General features: G+C 44.2%; 1 protein-coding gene and 1 pseudogene across 1 annotated transcript in view; one reads left to right on the forward strand and one right to left on the reverse strand.

Annotated features, from left to right (window-relative positions):
* Window positions 1-7,201: 7,201 nt before the first annotated feature.
* FLT3 (fms related receptor tyrosine kinase 3) overlaps window positions 7,202-18,700 on the reverse strand; it is a 54,443-nt gene continuing 42,944 nt past the window's right edge. The window contains exons 20-24 of the mRNA XM_059996180.1: window positions 16,283-16,405; window positions 14,332-14,443; window positions 13,915-14,014; window positions 13,343-13,448; window positions 7,202-7,740 (exon numbers count right to left, since the gene is read on the reverse strand). Coding sequence (XP_059852163.1) covers window positions 7,618-7,740; window positions 13,343-13,448; window positions 13,915-14,014; window positions 14,332-14,443; window positions 16,283-16,405 — 564 coding nt within the window. The 3' untranslated portion in view covers window positions 7,202-7,617. The remainder of the gene's footprint in view (window positions 7,741-13,342; window positions 13,449-13,914; window positions 14,015-14,331; window positions 14,444-16,282; window positions 16,406-18,700) is intronic.
* LOC132413883 (large ribosomal subunit protein eL29 pseudogene) lies at window positions 16,808-18,062 on the forward strand (annotated as a pseudogene).

The following is an 18,700-nucleotide window of genomic DNA, read 5'->3' on the forward strand; positions in this document are numbered from 1 at the left end:
GCTCCCCTCCGGGTGAGTGAGAGGCGCGTCTCTGCTCGCCGAGTTATATTTGCTGAATGCATAGGCTTGTTTTTTATGCAACACCAGCTTGGCATGTTTTAAATGCCTCTGGGAGAAGCCGATCCAGAGTACTTGTGCAATCAACAAACACAGGCTTAAGGTCTAATCCAGGGAGCAGAGGTCTTGCAAAGGGGTAAGGCTATCCAACCAAGCTCTTCCCACCATCTAAGCCGGCAGGGGCCCTATTCACTCAGCACTCGAGCTCGATAGACTTTTTGTGCCATTAGCATTGTCATGTCAATGTTGTCCCAGGGAAGGTTTCCCTGGTAACCCAGGCAGGTCACAAGTCGACCTGCTTGAAATTCCATGTCCCGTCTTGTTGCTACTGCTGTGGAGAGCAGGTAGTATGTTTTACTCTTTCTCTGCATTTCAAATGCTTCACACAATAAGTATCTAATAAACTCTCACTCAACAAGAAGCAGCGTCTAAGGAATCATTCTGCCCCATTCTCAGTTGTCGCCCAGACACCGTTATGTGTTATTTTCTTCCTGAATATATCTATCCTTATCTGAAATCCCCTTGCTTATTCTATTTATTTTCGTATCACCTCTCAGCCACAGTGAATTCTATGAGCCTGGAGACAGTGTGTCTGGTTTGCTTGTGTCCTGGGTGCCAAGAACCGAGACCTCAGGAGGCATGTAATAAACACCATGGGGTGAATTAGTTGACCAGATGACCACATAGATTAAATTTCTCACCCTGATACCTTTTATGTATACTCAAAACAAAAATCCTGTGGAAGAAGACATAGAGAACATAGATATTTGTGGTTGCCAAGGGGCAGGGGGTGGAGGAAGGAAAAACTGGGTGTTTGGGGTCAGAAGATGTAAACTATTATATATAGAATGGGATAAACAACAAGGTCCTACTGTAGAGCACAGGGAACTATATTCAATATCCTGTGACAAACCATCATGGAAAAGAATATGAAAAAGAATATACATATATACATATAACTGAATAACTTTGCTGTACACCTGAAACTAACACAACATTGTAAATTAACTACACTTCAATTAAAAAAATACTGTGGAAGATAAAGTCAAAGGAAAGGAGGGGTCAGAATTTTAAAATATAAAGATAACTGCTGCTATTTCCCTGTAGAGCTGAAAATGCAAACATATTTCCAAAAGTCATGCTAACTCCACATTGGCTTTCATCTGAATCAAAATTCAATGAGCGGATTTACAATAGTCAGGACATGGAAGCAACCTAAGTGTCCATCGACAGGTGAATGGATAAAGAAGATGTGGTACATATATACAATGGAATATTACTCAGCCATAAAAAGAAACGAAACTGAGTTATTTGTAGTGAGGTGGATGGACCTAGAGACTCTCATACAGAGTGAGGTAAGTCAGAAAGAGAAAAACAAATACTGTATGCTAACACATATATATGGAATCTTTAAAAAAATGGTTCTGAAGAAACTAGGGGCAGGACAGGAATAAAGACGCAGACGTAGAGAATGGACTTGAGGACACGGGGAGGGGGAAGGGTAAGCTGGGAAGAAGTGAGAGAGTGACATGGGCATATATACACTACCAAATGTAAAATAGATAGCTAGTGGGAAGCAGCCGCATAGCACAGGGAGATCAGCTCGGGGCTTTGTGACCACCTAGAGGGGTGGGATAGGGAGGGTGGGAGGGAGACGCAAGAGGGAGGGGACATGGGGATGTATGTATAAGTATAGCTGATTCACTGTGTTATAAAGCAGAAACTAACACCATTGTGAAGCAATTATACTCCAATTAAAAAAAAAAGAAAAAAAATTCAATGAGAGGGCAACCACATTAGCATTAATGAATCAGTCACATTGGCCGCACAGTCTGTGAGAGGCAGGTGACAATCTACCAGTAGCCACAGATTTTGTCCTAACTCTGTGACGTTTCCCATCCCAGGTCTCACCCTGACTGCCTGGGCCAAAGGGTCATGATTGAAGGACTGACAGAAAAGAAGTTGATGAAATTTGCTTTTCAAAGGGGATGAATCTGGGGCCAGAAGTACCACCACTACAGGCCACGTCTTCAAATATGAAAAAAGGTATAGATATCAGATTAACCCTTGCACATCGTATACCTCACATAGGTATGTGAAAACACGCTGGATCCTGTAGTGTGTTTGCAGTTTCGGGCAAAGAACCCAGTGTGGAGGACATGGACCCGGGAGAGCGCAGGTCCAGGCTCTGCCACCGACCCACTGGCATTTGTCAAGTTATCGAACTTTTCTGCACCTCAATTTCTTTGTCTGTAAAACGGGGCTCAAAAGAGTATTGACCTCATGGGATTTTTGCAGAGATGAAGTGAATTAACGTACCAAAGTGCTCCTGTTACAAAACACTGCAGAGGTGTTGGCCAATATTGTGCACAATCTCTGCAATGGACCAGCTACAGAGTGTTCTTCTGTTCTCCCTTCTGCCACCAGAGTCAACACAGCCCTTTCCCATCCCTGCAGGTTTCCGCAGACCCAGTGAACAGCCAATATCCACTTCTTCCCCTTCTCCCTCCACCAGCTCCCTCAGCCTCGGTTCATTCCAGCGCTGACCACGCAGCATCGCAGTTCAGAACAGAACCGTGGGGAAGAGAAGGCGAGGTCTGTCTAGCCCCTCCCCCTCAGCCTTATTCCCTCCCTGGTCCCGGGCTCTCGGATGAGTAGATGAGCGGGAACGGAAGACAGAGCAGAAACCGAGGGAGAAGGGGTCCCGGCTCCACTGCTCTGCGTCCCCTCCCTCTTTGTGCGACCCTTACCTACCTTCTCCTCTTATTCTGCATGTGGACGGTCTCCCTCACCCAAGGCGCTCCAGCCTGGGCCTGGAGCCTGGCGGTTCTCAGTTCCTCTGAGAGCTGCAGGAGAGATAGACATCTGCATTTGCAAGTGGAAACTCCTCTGCTCATGGAAATGCTGATATCACGGTGGGAAGGGCCTTGCCACTGACAGGAGACCAGGAGCCTAACCTTTTATTCTGTGTTATCTATTGCATAACAGTAGGAACTCCAAATAGCCCACTACTAACAGAGGAACCTTTAAGACACAGAAGGTTAAGGTATTAAATAGTCCTGGATATAGAAGCAACATCCAGAAAAAAGAACCTAACTAAAAATTCCTGATGCGGAACCTGGCGAGCCAGGCCACTGAAGCAGTCTGGGGCTCAATTAACCCTGTTTGACTCTTCGCCAGTCAAATCAAAGAAATGTAAGGTGGTCAGAGGTCAGGCAATTTCCATCCAACAAACCAGGCAAAGAGTTAAGTTACTGAATCGTACACTATCAACAGGCAAATTGTATGGCATATGGACCATGCATCGATAAAGCTATTGTTTTCTTACGTTAATTGATATAGAGTTGTAGCCTCGTAATTTGTGTTTAACCATACAAACTATGATTCTTACGTTTTGGCTGCTGAATATATTATATCAGACTTCATTATAATTTTTCTTTTAAGAGACCTTTAGCAGTACATCGAGAAAATTCTTAAATAGGCACAGTCAAATTTTTATTTACTTTTTAGTTGAAACATTTCAAGTATCTGCTCCCTTCAACTATAGCCCTTAACTTTTCACAAGCAGAGCTTATGCAGAAGTTTTCTCAATAAGATACCAGGAAGGCAAATTGCTTTCCTACACGTGCATTTTTAAAACTAATTCATGAATTTATCTATTTTTGGCTGTGTTGTGTCTTCGCTGCTGTGCGTGGACTTCCTCTAGTTGCAGTGTGCAGGCTTCTTGTTGCAGAGCACAGGCTCTAAGCGCTGCAGGCTTCAGTAGTTGTGGCACGTGGGCTCAGTTGCTGTGGCTCGTGGGCTCTAGAGCTCAGGCTCAGTAGTTGTGGCGCACGGGCTTAGTTGCTCCGCGGCATGTGGGATCTTCCCGGACCAGGGCTCGAACCTGTGTCCCCTGCATTGGCAGGCGGATTCTTAACCACTGCGCCACCAGGGAAGTCCCTAGACATGCATTTTTAATTTGAAGCAAATTGGGAGCTGGAACTCGTGTGATCTTGCTGTTACCAGACTCATTTCATTGGCTGAGGACTGAGCTAAAGCAAGATGAAGTCCTGGCAGAAGGAGGCCAGAGGGCCGAAGTGGACGGTAAGATGGTGAGGAGGTGGCCAGCGTGGGTGACGGGTCAGGCCTGCATTTAGTGTCTCCGCGGATCTAAGTAGGTGACTTAATCCTTCTTAGGCTTACGTCTCCGTTTCACCGTTAAACTGCCACAGAACAAGCCCCCACCTCACAATTTTTTAAATGAGAAAATCCAGGTGGAGCCTTCAGCACAGCTCTGGAATACAGTGTGTTATGAACAAATCAGTACAATATAAAGAATTCATCCCAGCGAACCTTGAGGACATCATGTTACAAAAAGACATATCCTGCACGATGCCACTTATATGAAGTACCGAGAGTAGCCAAATTCAGAGAAGCAGAAAGGATGGGCTGCCAGGGGCTGGGGGAGGGGGGAGAGGGAATAGGGAGTTAGTATCTAACGGGGACAGTTTCAGTGTGAGAAGATGAGAAAGTTCTGGAGATGGATGGTGGTGACAGGTGCACAACAGTGTGAATGTGCTTAATGCCACTGAACTGCACACTGAAAAATGGCTAAGATATATACACTACTATGTGTAAAATAGATAACAAAGACCTACTCACAGCACAGGGAACTATAGTCAGTATCTTGTAATAACCTATAATGGTAAAGAGTCTGGAAAAGAATATATATACATATATATAACTGACCAAATCTCCTTGCTGTACACCTGAAACTAACACAACATTGTTAATCAACTATATCCCAATATATAAAAATTTATCTAAAGCGTACATATACATATATATGCAACTGAATCACTTTGCTGTACACCTGAAACTAACACATTGTAAATCAACTATACATCAATTTATAAGGTGGCTAAAGTGATAAATTTTATATTATGTATATTTTAGTGCAAAAAAAATCATCAAAGACTTTTCTGCCTCTCTAATTTGAAATTTAATACACGTTGGGTCTCCAGGAGCTAAAAAGATGTGTTTTTTTAGGTGATAAGAGCTCCTCCTTTTTTTTCTGTTGCTGATGGTGATTGTGGCCCAGACACTGGCAAATGTGAATTCCGATACGTCGTTTATGTTTGACAAAACCGACAGTGGGCCTGGCAGGCGAGTTCAGACAAATCTGTTACTGAGAAGGTCCTTCATGAAGAGCTGAAGAGAGAGAAGCTCGATCAGGAAGGAACACAAGCGGCCGTGGTGGGAGAAGAAGGGCTGCAGCTGTGATAAGAGGTCACCCAGGTATCTCCCTGCTGCAGGCCAGCCCCTCAGGGTGTTTTTCTTAATTCTGGGAATCTCTAGGAAACAGTCTTTGTTTTCAGTATAGGAAGCCAGTCCAGGCTCAGATAACATTAAGCAGAGAAGGTGCTCCAGGAAGAAGCTCCAAAGCGCATTCCCTGCGCAGATGAATGCACGGTGTAGAATAGAGTAAATACCAGGTCCTCGGAAAGAATCTGACCCCAGGCTGCTCCATGACGGTCGGGAATGTTAAATAATGCACATAAAGTGCACTATCATTCCCACGGTTGGTGAATACATGAATTGACGTTGTCTGCATAGAGGGTTATTTTTCCTTCTCATCAACGGATTGGCCTTTTCTTTAATTCTGCTTCTTACAATTTGTCTGTCCAGGGGCAGGCTGGAGTCCTGGAGTCTAGCTCGGTCATGAAAACAGTGGTCCCAGGGCGCCACCTACTGGCAAGATTCCTACAAGGCCTCGGCGGCAGGGGCTGTCCTGGCGGTAGCAGCAACGCTTCTCTAAGATCCGAGCTTGTAGGTTGTGTTCTGACACCTTTTAAAAATGTGTAGTTATGGCAGGGACACAACTTGACCCGAACTAAACCTGTGGTAAGAGCTGGGTTTAAAAGAGGCTAGTTTCATTTTCCCTTAGGAGGTTTTTATTTTTATTTTTTTAAATTTTATTGAAGTGTAGTTGATTTACAATGCTGTGCGTTTCTGCTGTACAGCAAAGTGACTCAGTTACACACACACACATATATTATATATATATATATACTCTTTTTCATATTCTTTTCCATTATGGTTTATCACAGGATATTGAATATAGTTCCCTGTGCTATACAGTAGGACCTTATTATTTATCCATTCTCTACATAATAGTTTGCATCTGCTAATCTGAAACACCCAATCCTTCCCTCCCTACCTGGTCCCCTGAGAGGCTTTTAAATTCCATCCTTCCTTGGATTGGGACTTTGGGATTAGCAGATGCAAACCATTATGTAGAGAATGGATAAACAACAAGGTCCTACTGTAGAGCACAGGGAACTATATTCAATATCCTGTGATAAACCATAATGGAAAAGAATATAAAAAAGAATGTGTACATATAACTGAATCACTTCGCTGTACAGCAGAAATTAACACAACATTGTAAATCAACTATACTTCAATTAAATAAATTTTAAAAATAAAATAAATGCCATCCCTCCTAAGAAAATATTGCCTTTTAAATATCATATTTGGTACGTACAAAAATTATGTTATTAAGTATAATACCATGAGGGGACTTCCCTGGCGGTCCAGTGGTTAAGACTCCGTGCTTCCGATACAGGGGGCACGGGTTCGATCCCTGGTCGGGGAACTAAGATCCCACATGCCTCACGGCACGGCCAAAAAATTAATTAATTAAAAAATAATAATAATACAGTGAGGAACGCCTGTGAACCCATTACACCATCCAACCCCTAAAACTTCAAATATCATGTGAAAATGAATAAATAGTAGTAATTGTATATTCACAGCTCCGTGTAATATCATGAGTGAATCTTAGCATAATGTTGGTTGGTTGTTTTTTTTTTTTTTTAATGAAAGTAGGCTCTGGAAGTCTACACAGTGTATGACACCTTTTTTTGTAAAGCTCATGAACATCAGCTGTTCTTCACACAGTCTGGGGGCAGGAGTCATGGAGTCTTTCAAAAATATGACAGAGGAATTAGCCGTCACCGTAGGAGAAATACACACAGGCACGAACAAAACATCTGACATGGTTTCAGTAGGTTCGTGACTCCAGTTAAGTCTCACCCTAAATCTACCATGTGAACAATTCCATAACGAACATCTCTATAGTAGAAATTTTATTTCCATTCATAAAATATATCACTAAATAGCTGAAAAAGTTACATATTATTTTAAAACATAGATTTAAAAAATCATATTAGCTTCTCCTTAGCAAAATGCTTTTGTCTTCTGTATTTACAAGAATATACTATACTTCAGGTACACAATTTTCACTCAAGCCAGACTGGGAAGGCCTGTGGATGTAGGTAGATGCTCCGATAAAGTTAATTATCAGCTCTTCTTGCCTTGTGCAAAGAATGACTGGATTTTACAAAAGTCCCTTTGGAAACAAGAGTAAATACAGAGAGCTTCTAGAGAAAAGTCCAGCAAAGCAGCAGTTGAGAATATATTTTCATTTAGTGATGAAATTAATCTTGTTTTGGTAATCTACAGCCTGTTTAAGGTAGGCGGGGGGATGATGTCCTTAAAGACTAAATTGTTTCTCTAGGAATCGTCAATGTGAGCCCGTGGAGAGGGTAGCCCTGAGTCCACCTCTCTGCTGTAAGGTCGCCTGTTTTGGTAAACAGAAGGACGTTCCGAAACATGGCCATCCATGTTCTGATACATCTGCATGTGGGAAAGAGACAGGACACTCATTACCATCTGATGAAGACTTACGTGTCACATGCCTACATGACAACTGTTACTTTTCTTATGCATAGATCTTAGAGGATAGTCTACATACGAATTGACAAAGCAAATTTCATCCTTTTATTAATGGAGAAGTCAAGTCATAGTCAAATATTTCATTTCCTTATTGTTTCTTCTTTTAGACGTAAACTCTCAATCTAGAAATCCTGAGGCCATGCAGAAAAACCATAAAGGAGAAAGGCCATTTATATAGAGAATGCATAAACAACAAGGCCCTACTGTACAGCACAGGGGACTGTATTCCATATCCTGTGATAAACCATCATGGAGGAGAATGTATAGATATGTATACCTGAATCACTTTGCTATACAGCAGAAACGAACCCAACATTGTAAATCAACTATACTTCGATAAAATAAATTTTAAGAAACTCAGAGAAAGGCCACAAAAAAGATCTGTTCTTTACGCAGTAAATACAGAGAATTGATTTCACTTGGGTTTTCACTTGGGAGTTTAGTGACTTGAAAAATTTTTGTCCAAAATGAAAACAGCTCTACTTTTTTGTTTCATTATAGAGTTAATACACATTCATATAGATAAAATAAGCAATATAGAAAGATATATATATAAAAAAAACTGAAGCCACCATTATAGCTAGCTTGCTGTTCACACACAATTTTGTGTCGGGAGGCTTGGACTGTAGGTTCTGTTGTAGAACCTTGTTTTGAATTACAAATATGTTGCTCCTATGTTACATGTGTTACATCTTTTCACTATTTACTACACACGGGCATGTCCCATTTTTTAACGGCAGCCTAGGGTTCCATAGTACTGATGTACCGTAGTTAAACTTTTGATGAGTTGGTTGTATCACATAAACTGAAAAGTGCACACATGACCTTGTCTCTCTTTGGAATAAACGAGGGAAGTGGAATTGCTGGACCAGAGAGGACGCACTTTTGAATTGTGAGTCACATCAGCAGCCTACCCTGCAGAAGGGTTTACTTATTCCTACTCCTATCTTCTGGGTCCGGGAAAGCTCTTCTCCAGAGCCTTACCAGGGCTCCAGGGCCCGAGATGTGGAAGACGGTTCATACCCACTTTTGAAATTCTCTTTCTTTTTTTTTTAAATTTTATTTATTTATTTTTGGCTGCGTTCGGCCTTTGTTGCTGCACGCGGGCTTTCTCTAGTTGCTGCGAGGGGGGGCTACTCTTCCTTGCGGTGCTCGGGCTTCTCATTACAGTGGTTTCTCTTGTTGCGGAGCATGGGCTCTAGGCACGTGGGCTTCAGTAGTTGTGACATGTGGGCTCAGTAGTTGTGGCTCGCAGGCTCTAGAGCACAGGCTCAGTAGTTGTGGCACAGGGGCTTAGTGGCTCCGCGGCATGTGGGATCTTCCCGGACCAGAGCTCAAACCCGTGTACCCTGCATTGGCAGGCAGATTCTTAACCACTGTGCCACCAGGGAAGCCCGAAATTCTCTTTCTTAAAGGAGCTTAATAATCCTTGCCATTTTGTCTTTTCTATTGTCATGAATTCTTTTTGTTTCTCTCTTTTCCATTTTGTTAGGTTGATCATGCTTTCTAGGGTCCCTTTTTTCTTCTCTGCTGCATCTGAGATTATGTATTATATTTCTCCTTCACCAGTGGTTATACTTACATATTTAACACCCGTTTTACTCTTGTATTTATTTAACAGTGTGGCTGCTCCCACCACAGAGCTCCTGCAGAATCTATACCTCTCCCACCCTTTTAGGAAAGCACTTTGCCTCGTTCTTTCAAAGAAGCCTCTGTTTTGGGTTTTCCCTCTTCAGTCTTAACTGCTTTCATTTTCTCGGGGATTTTCCATATTTTCTGGTCCACAAAGATCTCCTTCTTGCTTTCAGAGGCCATTATGGCCTCAGTTCTATCTTTTTTTTTTTAAATAAATTTATTTATTTTTGGCTGCATTGGGTCTTTGTTGCTGCACACAGGCTTTCTCTAATTGCAGAGAGCGGGGGCTACTCTTTGCTGCAGTGCGTGGGCTTCTCATTGCGGTGGCTTCTCTTGTTGCAGAGCATGGACTCTAGGGCGTGTGGGCTTCAGTAGTTGTGGCTCGTGGGCTCAGTAGTTGTGGCTCGCGGGCTCAGTAGTTGTGGCTCGCAGGCTCTAGAGCGCAGACTCAGTAGTTGTAGCGCACAGGTTTAGCTGCTCCGCGGCATGTGGGATCTTCTGGGACAAGGGCTTGACCCCGTGTCCCCTGCATTGGCAGGTGGATTCTTAACCACTGCACCACCAGGGAAGCCCCAGTTCTATCTTTAAAATGTATATATTTCCCATAATTTATAGGGGCTGATAGGAGAAGAGAGATGGCGTGAGTTCAGGGGCCTTTCTGGAAGCAGAAGGCATGCCTGTCCCTCCCTCATACCACTGCCACTTCATCATCCCTTCACCCCGTCTGCTCACCTCTCCGGCTGCAGTCACCTCCTAACCGGTGTCCTTCTTTGTTTCTGTTGCTGTTGCCGTCCGAGGCACACAGGATCCCAGTTCCCCACCCAGCGATGAAACCCAGGCCCTGGTAGTGAAAGTGCTGACTCCTGACCCCTGGACCGCCAGGGAACTACCCTAACTGGTGTCCTTACTTCCGCTCTTTTGCCTTTGTTTTCCTGAACGTACTTTTATGCATCCTTTCCTTCCCTCCATCCAGAACTATTTGCTTAGTACCCCCTAAGATCATGTAGCTCAGCAACACATTTTACAGCTGAGAGAACTCAGCACGATGCCACAGCTGCGTATACCACGGCGAACGAAACAGATGTGGTCACGAACCTACTCTCACGCTGACATTCACTCATTTATTTAATAGCCAGTTACTGTCTCCGGACAATGGGGTGACATCAGGTGATGTAAAGACGAGAGCACGTCATCCTAGCCCTCATGGATCACATCTAGTGAGGAGGCAGACAGACCCACAAAGCAAAACTCTCACACGGCATGACTTGAGTTTCATGGAGAGGGATAGACAAAGTGTTAGGGGATTCAGAAGAAGGAACCTGAAATCGGAAGTTAGGGGAGAATTTGGAGAGCGGAAACTATTTGATCAGGCTCTTTTTTTAATGATCGAGGTATAATCGACATGTTGTTACACTTGAAATTAGTTTCAAGCGTACATCACAGTGATTCGCATTTGTATCGATTGCAAAAGAATCACCCCAAGAATCTAGTTAACATCCGTCACCATCCACAGTGATCTGGGTCTTTATCAAAGACAGATATTGAAGCACGTCTGTCCATTCTAAAAATCTCATTGGTTCATCAGTGTCTGAATAATGCCTTAGCATGTTATTCAGTGAGCTCCCTGCTCTCACTCCGTACCATCAGGGTTGGGTTAGATCTAAAGTGATAACCTGAAATTTCTAGATGTGTTTCCCTCCCCGTCTCACTTGTTCTCCAAGAGCCATCTTCCTTCCTGGTCTGTGATGAAGTCGAGACAGAGATTCTACAAAATCCATTCACGTGGGTGCAAGGAAAGATTGCGCCAGGAATGCCGGCCTGTTTTCCCACCCAAGAGACCGGACATGACGTGTTAGATGTGAAGAGAAGAGACGGAGGGGCATGGGCCTGCCCACTGTGGGCGGAGCTGCCTGGCATCGAGGTGCAGGATGTGCCTGTCTCGAAGGTGGGCAGCCAAGCGGCAAGTGGGGACTGAATCCCAGTGTCTGCTTGCCAGGCTTCTGGACTGAGCCCACAGCACCTGCAGGAGCAAGGGGCTCCTCCTGGGGTGCTCATCTCACCCAAGGGGTCCCATCCTCTAACTTAGCTAAAGGTGTTTCAGCTTGCTCTCAGCGCCTTTGATACGGGGAGGGAAAGGAACCTTCCATCGCGAGGGCCAGGGAGTGGAGGAGACTGGGGAAAACGTGGAGGATGGTCCTGGAGCACAGATGCCCTCAGCTGAATCCTCATCCACGGGGGTCTTGCAATTCAGCCATCCCTGATACCTCTGAGGCCCCTCGAACAGAGGGAAGCGGGTTGGGACGTCCTGTGGGTGTGGGGACGTGAGAGGGGAACTCTGGCCAGGTCAAGGTCGTCCTGAACAAAGCCAAGGGCACCTCAGCAGCCGTGGACCCTCCATGCTGGTCACACCAGCTCTGCAGTCTTGTTTTCCTCCACCTGCCCCCACTCACCCTATCCTTTAGTTACAACCCATTATTTTCCATTCTACTTTCTCAGCTCTGAACCTTTATTTATATTACTCACCCAGCCTGGAGCACCCTGCTCACCCCCATCCCCCAGAGAGCAGCCAAAAGCTACTCAGTCTTCACGGCTCAGCTCAAATAACGCTGCCGCGGAGCCACACCCAACTGCCCAGCAAGTAAAAATTACTCATTACTTGTTTTTCTCTAAAACTCTGCTTTCGGTTTATTTTACAGTGTCCTTAACTGTTTACAAGTCATCCGCTCTGTAGCCTGTGAGTCCCCTGGGGGCTTTCCATCTCTCCTTTTTGTCCTAATTCCCCGACAATACTGAATTTCCATATGTGATTAAAAACAAAATCATAACAGGAGGAGAAGACACGTACCACCCTCACAGGTCTCTGGAAAGACTACAGAATTGAAAATGGACTCCTCATAATGTAGAAAAAGAGGACGGAGGATCCATTTAAAGACTCAGATTCATATTTAACTAACATTTATCACCTGCTAAGTGTTCCCCAGGTGCTAAGTCTTTTCACATACATCACCTTATTTACTCCTTACAAATCCACAAAGATCTGTTAATCCCATATTTCAGATAAGGAAACTGAGACCACCCCTCCCCCAAAGATTAAGTGACTTAATTAACTCATATCAGAAGCAAACAACGGAGCCAAGATTTGAACCGAGGTATTGGGGGTTCCAGGTTCCTTTGTTCATTTGGACTAGGGGATGGTTCCTCTAACTCCATCAGGCGGTACTGTTAAGGGTGAGAATCAGCAAAGTAATTCCCAGTTCCCAAAGCTCAAAGGTCATCTAGCTTAGCAACCCATTTTACAGGTAAGAAAACTAAGGCCCAGTGCTGGTATTAAGCTCTCAGGACTCCAGGTCGATGCTCTTTCCACTCTATTACATGATTGAGTTGTATGATTATTCCACACAAAACCTTCATGCTGAATTAGGTAAAGTCAGTGGCTTCTGGAGGTCAGGGATTACATTTTATTTATTTGTTTGGTCCTCTGCACTGGTCACTTAAAAGCATTTAATTTCTTAATCAGTTGGCTAAAATCTTCAGGAAACGTTTTTCTTTTTTACTTTCCCCCTAAAAACACTTATCCGTAAGTATATCTAACCCCATACAACTTTTTTTTTTTTTTCAGGACAAGAGCAGCTTTACTTTTCTGAATGCTTTTCTTAATCTAATTATATTGAAGGATGGGTGGCCCTTTGTTCTGAGTTTAGGATTATGAGTTTGACCCCATACGACTTATAAAGAGCAACCTAGACCAGTTGTGATGAGGAAGGCAACTTGGTACCTTTGGCACTTAGGAAATCAGCAATGAGTGTTCTGAGTTACAGAGTTCTTTCCTTCCTAATGATACTTTATAAGATGCTGTGCTGCTACCTACCGCTTCTTCCGCATCTGCCAGCTGACATCCTAAAAATGAAGTCAGGTTAGGAAAGGACGGCCGTTTCCTTGAGTCAAAAGCCCAGCAGGATTGCATTATAAAGTATCTGTGAAGACAACAGGAGAAGAAGCAAGATAGGAAATCTGAATGAAGCAAAATGGGTCACTTTCCACTTAAGGAAGCCCCATTTATTGCTGTGGAGATAGTTGTTTATGGCATGTTCGTCCTGAGGCAAGTACTAGCTTAGATTTTGAACTCATATGAGAAAGGACAAATTAGATGATGCATTTTGACAAATACAGTGTGGACCGGAATTCAGGAGAAGGGTCCCTCAAGTAAAGGAACTGAAACCCAGAAAACATTCAGTTATGTTCAGAAATCCCCAAAACCAAAAGGAAGAGTTTTCTTTCCTTTCCTTTTCTTTTCCTTTCTTTGCTTTGCTTTGCTTTCCTTTTCTTAAGAGGAATCATGGGAACTTCATACTAAAGAGTTTTACTTTTTTTCTCATTGGTTTGGAGCTAGACAGGCTGTAAATTTCCGATGTCAGCCGCTTTACGGTGACTTAAACTTACATTTCTTCTGTGGCATAGAATGGCTGATCCATTTTAAATCCACTCTGGATGAGTTTGTAGAAGTTAGCATCAGCTGGAATCCCGGGGTAGGGATTGACACCTGAGAAAAACAAGAGGGCCTGTAACTATCCACTCACCCTTCAGTTGTTTATTAGTCACTCATTTGGCAAACACGATGGATCGTGGCTCCCTGGGCCAGCACTGTGGGGTGCTGGGCAGGAGAAGCCACGTTCTGGCAGGCAGGACAGACCAACGGACACCAGCACGTAAAAAGAAAGGGGCTCAGGCTGCAACAGAAGTAAGACTAGATGGGCTCTGGGTCATGGCATTTCTTCCACCCTTTGACTTAGGAGCCGGGGAGGAGTGCAGAGGGGGCACAGTGCAGAAGCCCGGGGCTTAGGGAACTGCAAGTCTTACCAAGCGAGAATATTTCCCAGAGTAATATTCCGTATGACCAGACATCGCTCTTAATTGTGTAGATTCCCTCAAACAAGCTTTCAGGAGCCATCCACTTCACAGGCAGACGGGCCTGTGTCAAATCCAAGCGGAGATCAATGGTGAATTTTCCACGTACAAACATTCCTTCTTTTCTCGTTAGCTAGGTGATGACTTTTATTCTCTCCCTAAGGCCACACTTAACGCTTCCTTGAGAAAATCGTATTCCTCAAGTGGGCTTTTTTTCACTTTCAAATTAATATTGTAACACAGTGGCCTTAAACAAACAAACTTTATTTCTTTAAAACTCAAGCTTGCACTTGGCATTGGTAAGTTTCACAGTAGACACTCACTTCCTGCTGCGTAGCCAGGCACTGCCCCAGAGGTAAGTGGAGTACTTTGTTAAGGCATTTCTTGGAAGAATTTTAGTGGAAATGCCATCCACAAGAATGTGATGGGAGGAGCATTATGTCATCGCTTCCAGAAATGACACCAGGCGGGTTTCTGTGGTTTTAGTAATTCTCAGTAGCGTGAAAGGGGAGTTTTGAATTAGTACAGCCTCAGGTTAGAATCAAGACACGGGGACGGAGAGGTTCCTGGGGCTGAGCATTTTGTAGTATTTTCTTTTTCAGGGATTGAGAGCCCTTAACGGTGCACATTTAATCTGCCAAGTAAAATCAAAGCTCAAGAAAGATACCCTGTTTTAAACCCTATTCAAAAGGATGAGCTGGGAGAATCAAGCAGGCTAGTCTGGTTAATTTGATGAATTAAAGGGATTAATTGTGGTTCCAAATGGAATTCCCTTTCCTGCTTAAGAAACCACCAGCTAGTAGGGTAGAAACTTCATAGCCATTATTAGTTCATCCTATTTAAGACCGCAGCTACAATGAGGGAAGTGCAGATCCAAAATCAGCTGTGTGTCTGATTCTAGCGGGAACACAGTTTAATTTGATTTGCAACATGTATTGGACAACGGAATCTGGTTGGTTTATTCCCATAAACGCTCTGCGGCAAGTGAATACTCCTCATGGGAAATGCTGTATCATCACGCTCGTGCACAGACGTGGGGCTCAGACCACTCATGTTCTAACCCATGTGCTGTGTCATCACGAGCAAGTGACTTTTCTGTGCCTCAGTTTCCTCAACCACAAACGGGTACTTTGAGGACCAAATGAGTCAATACACGTCAAGCACTTAGAATAGCGCTTAGCACGTGGTAAGCACAATACCAGCATTTGTTATTATTATTACTTCACAAGTAGGGGCAATAAAGCAGAGAGAAATCACAAAAATGAACAGCCAGAAAGAACAGGGGCTTAAATCCAGGCAATGTCATTCTCAAAAACCATACCCTTTCAACTATACACAATCTTATCATCTAGTATTTTTAGTAGTTCTCTTATAAGTGACACATGTGTCCTTAGGTTTTTTTAACAAGTAGATTCAGTGATGTTTTAGGTCTCCCTGTGTAACAGTAAGAGGATGACAAATATTCATTAACTAACATTTGATTTAAATACTGTGCCTTTTTAAAATGTATATTTAATATTTAATTTACATGTTGTATTTTTAAAGTGCTGTCTTGTAACAATTACCTATTCCCATAATGAAAGCATAACTCAATAGTCACTTTATAGATGAAGGAACTGAAATGAGTTTTAAGTAATGAGATTTTTTTTTTAAGATGTGGATTGTACTCAAAGCCCCCTAATTGCTAGGTGTGATGCTATTTTGCTCAACTTTTATTACAGATGGAATATTTCCGTGAAGCTGCAGAAAAACCTTTGAAGCCCAAGAAAGCAAACTGCTGGGAGGAAGTTTTCTGAGGTTAACATAAATCACAAATGCACTACAGTGAGTGCAGATGTTTAGATTAGTGATGACAAAAACACACAATAACAGGATAAAACTACATGAGAAGAAGCAGCCTTACATTGCCTCTGATCACGTAGTTGGAATCGCTCATGATGTCCCGAGCCAGTCCAAAATCACCGATCTTCACCACCTTCCCGTGGGTCACAAGGACATTCCTGGCTGCCAGGTCTCTGTGAACACACTAGAAGGAACAAACTGGGAGTGTTATTTACCGTGATGTCTATTATCACAGAGTACAATCTTTCTTCTCATTTCAAGTTCAGTAGGAGTTACAGATGACAGAACCGTCGTTCCTCGAGCCGTTGGTGCTGCTTAGGGAACATTCCCAGAGGCCAAAGGGGCCGGGTTCTGAGAAAGCAGGTCAACCCTAGCAAGCTGCATATCTTGCTATAAATAAGAGACACAGCAGCAGGGCCTCTAACGGGGTTTTCAGAGCACTCTTCTGTGGGGTGGAGACAGTGTCTTTTCTGATGGGAAAATACCTTTGGCAATAAAATGGCATAATATCAAAAAAAGAGGGAAAGTACTAGAAGTTTGGGAAGGTTGACTAAGGTGGAATTAGAAAGAGTTCCTGAATTGAGAGATGACGTGACTTTAATTCGAGTGGTTTGGCAAGAAAATTAACTCCACGGAGGAAGATTTTAAAAGAAACAGGGATTTCCCCGGTGGCTCAGTGGTCAAGAATCTGCCTGCCAATGCAGGGGACATGGGTTCGAGCCCTGGTCCGGGAAGATCCCACATGCCGTGGAACAACTAAGCCTGTGCGCCACAACTACTGAGCCTGTGCTCTAGAGCCTGTGAGCCACAGCTACTGAGCCCGTGGGCCACAACTACTGAAGCCCGTGCGCCCTAGAGCCCGAGCTCCACAATGAGAAGCCACTGCAATGAGAAGCCCGCACACCGCACACCGCAACGAAGAGTAGCCCCCGCTTAACGCAATTAGAGAACGGGGATGGCCTAAAGGGAAAATGGGAGGGAGTTCCAAGAAACCAGATATACTTCAAAACATTCTTATTATCACAAGCCCAGGGGGAGAAAAGGCAGTGCCCCTTGACCTCCAATCGTGAGTAGTTTGAGTATTTACTTAACAACAGGCAGCAACCGGGCTGGACCGCCGAGGCAGATGCCTTCAATGTCTGTAAAGAAACTGGTGTCAGTGCTACTGTAGACGCAGAGGTGAGAGAGGAGACACACTCCAATAGCCGGCAGGGAACACGAGGAGAGGAAAGTGCCCGGGGACTGGGGTGGGGAAGGATTCTGAGACAGTGATTCTTTTCACTGTTGAGCAAGGACGAGGACGCCCAACTGTGGAAAAGAAAAGTAAAGACGGCAGCTCTTTCTCTTCGGTCCCAGGTGCTTCGGTATCTGTGGCCCCGGTGCAGACGTGGCCAAGTCCAAGAACCACAGCATAAACAGCCAGTCCCCAAAATGGCCCGGAAACGGCATCAAGAAACCCCGATCACAACTATCTCTTAAGGGGGCGGACCCTGAGTTCCCTAGGAACATGCCCTTTGCCGAGAGGCACAACAAGAAGGGCCTGTAGAAGGTGCAGGCCAACGACGCCAGGCCCGCGCGTGCACTGCTGAGGATATCAAGGCTCTCGGAAAGCCCAGGGAGGCCAAACCCAAGGTCCCAGAGGGAGCAGCCGCAAGCTCAGTCAGCTGGCCTACATCGCGCACCCCAAGCTCAGGAAACCTTCCCGCATCGCCAAGGGCCTCGGGTTCTGCCGGCCAAAGTCCCAGGCCAAGGCTCAAACCAAGGCCAAGGCTGCAGCTGCAGCTCCGGCTCCGGCTCAGGCTCCCAAAGATACCTAGGCCCTCACAAAGGCTCCAGAGTAGAGGCCTTTATCTGCCAATGTGGGAACAGAAGGACTGGTGTGACCCCTGGGCTGCTGTCTGCGTGGGGCTGGTGTCCTCCTGTGCTATTGGAACAAATAAACCTGAGGCAGGATCTGTCAGTAAAAAGGAAGAAACAAAGGAAGGAAGGAAGGGAGGGAGGGAGGGAGGGAAAGGAAGGAAGGAAGGAAGGAAGGAAGGAAGAAAGAAAGAAAGAGAAAGAAAGAGAGAAAGAGAGAAAGAAAGAAAAGAAAGAAAGAAAGAGAAAGAAAGGAAGGAAGGAGGAAAGAAAGAAAGAAAGAGAAAGAAAGGAAGGAAGGAGGAAAGAAAGAAAGAAAGAGAAAGAAAAGATAGAGAGAAAGAAAGGAAGAAAGAAGAGAGGGAGGAAGGAAGGAAGGAAGGAAGAAAGGGAGAGAGAAAGAAAAGACAGCAACATGTACTTTCAGTATCCATGAGTAAAAAAAACCTTGGGATTCTAACTGGGATTGTGAGAAAGATACAGATTAATCTGGTGAGAACTGACTTTTCTTTTAAACGGTGAATCTCTCCCATAGGAACAAAACAGAACTCATTTATTCAGGTCTTCCTTTTTGCCCTTTAATCAAGTTTCACAGGATTCTTCATGAAAGAAATATATCTTA

This window comes from Delphinus delphis, chromosome 18 (genome assembly GCF_949987515.2).
Source record: "Delphinus delphis chromosome 18, mDelDel1.2, whole genome shotgun sequence".
Classification (NCBI taxonomy): Eukaryota; Metazoa; Chordata; class Mammalia; order Artiodactyla; family Delphinidae; genus Delphinus; species Delphinus delphis.